This window comes from Cynoglossus semilaevis, chromosome 8 (assembly GCF_000523025.1).
Source record: "Cynoglossus semilaevis isolate Cse_v1.0 chromosome 8, Cse_v1.0, whole genome shotgun sequence".
Taxonomy (NCBI): Eukaryota; Metazoa; Chordata; class Actinopteri; order Pleuronectiformes; family Cynoglossidae; genus Cynoglossus; species Cynoglossus semilaevis.
The window spans coordinates 3,821,299-3,827,458 of record NC_024314.1 but is presented as its reverse complement, the minus strand read 5'-3'; the positions used below and the strand labels follow the sequence as shown (position 1 = coordinate 3,827,458).

Here is a 6,160-nt window from a genome sequence, read left to right as displayed (position 1 = left end):
TCGCAGTAGAAATAGAAATGCTAAAACTAGTTAAAGAAAGAAAAACAAATGACAAAAACACATGTAACATCTCTTAAAGAAACATGTGATGCTCATGTATGTATCAGAACTACTGCTGTAAGTTAAACCCACTGGAGACTGTGAAATGTATCTGACTTATATGTTCCAGGAACATACAGAGTGAATAATTACTTGAATTAAAATTAAAAAATATTTCCATTTCACTCAGGGGCTTCTTCACCAGCTACCAAAGTAATATAAAATAAAACAAGAATTGCATATAGTTGCTAGTTTCTACATTTGAAGTTTTTTTCAGGATTGTTGGTTTGCCTTGTGCTTCACTGTCTTTGCTTGTTGTAGGGGAGGGAGTGGGAGTTAGTGTTCACTAGAGAACCTTTGATAATAAGAATCTGTTTCTATAATTCCATATAATAATAGTAATAAAACAACCTGCATGGTTTTCAAATGACACAAGAATGATCGAGGATGTGTCTTTTTTGTTTTTCTTTTTTTGATTTGCTTTGACCTGATACAGGTTAAGATGCAATTTGCTGAATATCTTAACTGGGTGGTGGTTTGAGATAAAAATCAAAAGGGGTTAACACAAACAGCTATCATCCAGTCAACTCTGGGCGAACAATTCTAACCATCACAGATGCAACAAGGAGGTGGGAGGATGGTCTGGTGGGGGACTTGCTCCCCTGTTCTTTCTTCGCTGTATGAAAACCATGCTTCTTCTGGAGTGTAAAGGAGCTGACAGGGCGCATCCATGCTAGACTGACAGTGATGGAGGAGGGAGGGACCAGGGGACAGGGGAGGAGATCAGCCGAGTTTGGTGGATGGAGGTCGGTGCTTTAAACCAGACTGCTGATTCCACAGGGGGTGTGTAAAAGGCACGCCAGGGTAACTCCCAATCCCAGCCAATATACACAGAGACACCTTCACACCACACATGCACATACACACACACATACATACATACAGTCGTACACACACTTACACTTACACGCGCACACACACACACACACTAGCAGCACAGGCTAGAGACCAACTGACGATAAGAAGGAAGGCAGGAAAGAGAGGGAAGGAAGGTAGTTCTTGATGGAAGAGAGATCGTGTTTATGGGAGCAAATGGGGAAGGGGCTTGGATCCGGTGCTGCCGTTGTGTTGAAGACAGAAAAAAAAAGAGAAAAGAAAAAGAAAGAGAAAAACAAACAAAAAAACGGTGGAATGGATCATTTGGGGTTCTTCAGCTGGTTGGAAAGCCAGTCCAGACCCTCGTACAGGCCATCTCCGCTGGTGGCACAGGTGGCCTGGATGTACCAGCTGCGATGGCGGAGGGCATGTAAACCCAGCTTCTCTGTGATCTCTGCTGCATTCATAGCATTGGGGAGATCCTGTGGGAGGATTCAGAGAGATGGTGTTTGACATTTTCCGAAATGCTCAGCGGTGGTTCATCTTAATTTGGTCAATTTCTAAGTGGAAATGAATGTGTGAAACCAGTTATTTGTTGGACTGGACCGTGAAACGAGTCTGTCACTGGCAAGATGTCTGTAATTATACAACGCTCACCTGTTTGTTTGCAAAGACCAGCAGTACAGCATCTCTGAGTTCATCTTCAGATAGCATTCTGGACAGCTCTTCCCGTGCCTCTGTCACTCTCTCTCTGTCGTTGCTGTCCACCACAAAAATGAGCCCTGCACACACAAAGAAAATCCAACGTCTAGTTAAAATAAAATAAAAAAATTTTCTTTTTTAATTTTGCACTTTTCCATCAATCAATCGGTTCTCAGTCAAAGTCAAGTCAAAGTTTCATAGTTACACCAATAAATAGACAATAAGGTCAGATCTCAAATCTGTACTTCTCACATAGCTACTTGGCATTCTCTGCTCTGTGGATAGCTTTATTTGTATTGGACAACATTTTGACACACAGAAGACATTGCAAAATCCACTAATGCAATACTTCCGTGCTGAAGAAGGGTAGTATTAGAAACTTGCAAAAAGTTGCATTACAGGGGCTGAAACAAGGTTTTTATAAAATGTTTTTTATAATGCTATCATAAAATTAAATGTAAATTCAAATTACATTTAAAAAGAAAAGAATATCACAAATAATGTATTTTCAGTGTTAACAACAGCATATGACTAAAATTCAAATTACATTTAAAAAGAAAAGCATATCACAAATAATGTCTTTTCAGTGTTAACAACAGCATATTGACTCTGATACTTTAATATTATCTTTTATGCACCATTAAAACCACCAATTGGCAGTGGCCTTCAGTGACACCATTGGCAGCCAAGCAACTAAAAAGCCCTGTCTCACCTTGAGTGTTCTGGAAGTAATGACGCCATAGCGGTCTGATTTTGTCCTGACCGCCCACATCCCACACTGTAAAGCTGATGTTCTTGTATTCTACAGTTTCCACGTTAAAACCTGGACAAAGGAGAAGAAACACAGATGAGTCCATAAAAGAAATTATAGTTTACAGTAACTTCGGTAATTAATTTCAACATGGAATGTTTTCACACCGATGGTGGGAATTGTGGTGACTATCTCTCCAAGCTTCAGCTTATACAGGATGGTTGTTTTTCCAGCAGCATCAAGTCCAACCATGAGAATTCGCATCTCTTTTTTGCCAAAGAAGCTTTTGAATAGGTTTGCAAATGTATTCCCCATGGTGACGAAGCTGCAGGGTAGGGAAGAGAACGAAGAACAGCCAGGAGTGTCAACGTCTGCACGTTTTCAGTTACAGCACAGTAAAAACGCTAAGAGAAAGGGACACAAGGAGTTACACAAGTTAAGAAGCAAGACAAATGTGACGTCTGTCACTGAAGCAGGAATAACGGAAATAAATTCACAACCTCATGATTCAGAAGACAGGGATAAAATTCCTTTTATAATAAATGAGGTGAGTAAAATGCAGAGCCTGAATAAACCACACACCAGTACAACAAGAGTTAAAAGTAACATAAGTGAGGTGTTTACTTAAGTTAATGGTTACACGTACACAGGTTTGTGACCTGTAGCTATAACATTACCTACTCAACTGACAGTCAATAGCAGCAGCCAAAATAATACATTTATTTAACTCACGTCTTTGTTGTTTAAATATATTCAAAAAACAAAAAGGGGCATAATCCACCAGAAGTTTATTACATATAATCGATTCAAAAATATGATCATCAGTCATCTCAATAACATGACAACAGTGTCGTTTTATTGTATATATAAAACACGTTATTAAATTTGGTTTAGAGACATCAATAGACTAAAACGTATAGACAATGAGCGAGAGGGCTATCGTTTTACGTTTTAGCAAAATGTCAGCTTGGGTTTTTGGGAAGTTTTGAGTGGACTCTCTCACAACCTCAAAGCAATTTAACGTAAAACTCGACAACGTAATCGAACATATTTATCTGAGGGTGAATTGTTGCTTAAGACAATGACAGAATGGGCTCGACACACGTTGTCAAAACGGTTAAATCGGTTAGCAAAACGACTATCACGAGAGAGGCCTGGTCCAGCTGCTAAACTCCAACAACACTAATAGTGCCGTAGGTGGGAGCCTGTTAGCATTCCAACTATACAGTGACCTTAAGGCCGGCAAAAGCTTGCTTTTGTCATTTTTTTAATATCAAGCATAATTAGTAGCTACATTTTAACGTGTTAGTCTTTTACACAATGCGATCAATTGAAGTCGATTAGTTTTAGCAGGTGTCATTCACGTGAAGCTATAAGGGCGGATGCTTCGACTAGTTAGCACACCGTGCGTTTGCAGGGTCCGAACTCACAACCGCCAACACTAGTAAACATTATTAAGACCTTTCTATGTTTTAAATGTTAGCATAATGTAAGCCTTACACACTTCAAACGGCCACTGTCACTATGAACGATAGTTAAAGTTAAATATTTATTGACATATACTTTATTTCAGTGACCAGGATGACGGAAAAGCCGAGAACGAAGTGCCGCGTCACAGTAAAGACAACACATCCTGACGTATGTTTGTAAACGACAGAAAGAAAGGCGTTCGAGCAAGACACGCGATACTTCACGTTGTATCTTGTTTTAAAGCCGAAATAGTGTGCTGGTGTGGACATTTACCTTTAGAAAGACAGCTTCTCGATGTTTCCGTTATCTTTGACTGACACTCCAAAATGGCGTCTTGCGCAACCAGGGAGACGCCGGCGTACGAACACTTCCCCCCTCTTACATCAGCACCAATCAACGCCGTTTGCATGGATCAAATGTCCCTCCTTTTCATATTTACCAACAAATCACAAGCCCTACTCCTCGTCAGCAAGGTGCACAGTAGTAGTGAGTAGTGCACAGGAGCTTGGTCAAGTTTAACATATACTTTGATAAATGGATGCATGACACTGGCTTCAAAACACTTAAAAACGTTCCCAAAAATATTGCAGTTGTTTGAGTTTAACACTATACCCACAAAGCTTTGGTTGTGTCTCAGTAGGACTTGAATGTTTCACGTCAAAATGTCCATTCTTGATGTTTCTGATTGGGTTTGCTTAACTGAAAGCATACATGTTTTATTACATTACCAGAGAGAGCTAATCTTTTTCGAATTTCACTACTAGCAGGTCCACCAGGCTCAGTTTTAATTTAAATGTTTCTTATGTTGGCCTGGCCCAGGAGTGGAAAATCCAAGGACTCAACACTGTGATAAAAGCAAAGACATTTGACTCAAACTTTTCTAGTGACTTGTACTGTAAGGAAGGTTATTATTTAGAACTCAACTGTGAAACTTGATCTTAGAGTTAACTAAATATTTGTAATTACTTGGTTGCAGACTGGGGCACTTGGCTATGTATCAATGGTTTGTATTCTTGCCTTATTGCAATTTGTAATTACTTGGTTGCAGACTGGGACACTTGGCTATGTATCAATGGTTTGTACTCTTGCCTTATTGCAATTTGTTATTTGTTCAGTGTTTACTGACCATGACGATGCATGAATGTGAGTTTGAATGGTTGCTAGTCTATATATGTGTCTGTGAACGGGCTGGCACAGTGCCCAAACTGAACCCTGTTGACCGCTGGGTTTGGCTCAAGTGCCTCTCATTGCACTGAAAGGGATTACACTGTAGAAGATGAATGAAATAATGAACATAGACTTGAACTCAAACAAAGAAAGCAAAGACAAGACTGCATCATAACAGTTGTATTAAAGACGCAAACCAGTATTGACATGTTGGGTTTATTTTAAAAAGACATTTTCTTTCTCAGTACAATAAACAGAACAGCACTAGAAAGTTCTTAAAACCTTCTTAAAGTTCTTCTTAAAACCTCTTAAAGGACAGGTAAATGTTAAAAATGTTAATGTAGGTATTCTAAATTGTATACATAAAATATGATCTCTGAAAAAGTTTGGATCTAAATATATGTAAAATATTTTTTACAGTATGTGACACAGTCACAGCTGTGGTGTCTGAGAAGTGTGGTCTAAAAACGAATTCCAAAAATTTCATTTAATGGTTCTTGTTCAACAGTGACTATAGATGACACATCACAGGAAAAAAGATGACAATAATTCTGCATGTCTGTGAAACAAGTTCATGCAAACAGTTTTGGTCCATGTATCCTGCCTCATCTCAAACACTCGTATGTATCAATGCAATAATTAAAGAGTAACTACTACTGTAAAGCATTTAAAAACCATGCTGTTTACCAGAACTAATAATCTGACGTGTTGAATCGATTGCTCAACTTTCATGAACAATACTTTATAATAAAGTATTTTGACCATTGTTTCTATGGTCTGTGTGTTTGTGTTCCTCAAAGTAGGTCTAGCACCTGTGTTTGCCCTGAGTATATTTAGAGCCACTTGAAACCAGAGTTACACTGTTTATATAACTGCATATGCTAAAGCAAATAGTTAAAAATTCATCTCTGAAATCACTTGCATAATAATTCAAGGGTAAAATGAAACTTAGAATACAGTTCTGCCCACAACAGCAGGATTCACTTGTGCCACGTGGCTGTACATTTTCAATCTTTCTACCGGTACATAGTGTATTTACCTGGACTGAGTGCCAGCAGTTGCAAACAATTAAAAAATATATATATATATTTTTATTCTTGCAGTTCCAGCTTGCCATTTTTGATTCTCCATGTCCATCTGTGACATGTGTCAGGT

General features: G+C 38.7%; 1 protein-coding gene across 1 annotated transcript; it reads right to left on the bottom strand.

The window, feature by feature from the left end:
* Nucleotides 1–359: 359 nt before the first annotated feature.
* On the bottom strand, nucleotides 360–4,255 carry LOC103381629 (ADP-ribosylation factor 1-like). Its single transcript, XM_008314082.3, has 5 exons — nucleotides 4,112–4,255; nucleotides 2,536–2,693; nucleotides 2,330–2,440; nucleotides 1,573–1,697; nucleotides 360–1,397 (listed from the first exon to the last, which is right to left on the bottom strand). The coding sequence occupies exons 2-5, from the start codon at nucleotides 2,681–2,683 to the stop codon at nucleotides 1,236–1,238; spliced, it is 546 nt and encodes a 181-aa protein (XP_008312304.1). The 5' UTR covers nucleotides 2,684–2,693; nucleotides 4,112–4,255; the 3' UTR covers nucleotides 360–1,235.
* Between the last annotated feature and the right edge of the window lie 1,905 nt (nucleotides 4,256–6,160).

Coding starts and splice junctions, on each gene's coding strand:
- LOC103381629 (XM_008314082.3), bottom strand. CDS start 2,683: ATGGGGAATACATTTGCAAACCTATTCAAAAGCTTCTTTGGCAAAAAA. Junction 1,698..2,329: donor TTACTTCCAGAACACTCAAG/GTGAGACAGGGC, acceptor TTGTGTGTGCAG/GGCTCATTTTTGTGGTGGAC. Junction 1,398..1,572: donor TGGTCTTTGCAAACAAACAG/GTGAGCGTTGTA, acceptor ATCCTCCCACAG/GATCTCCCCAATGCTATGAA.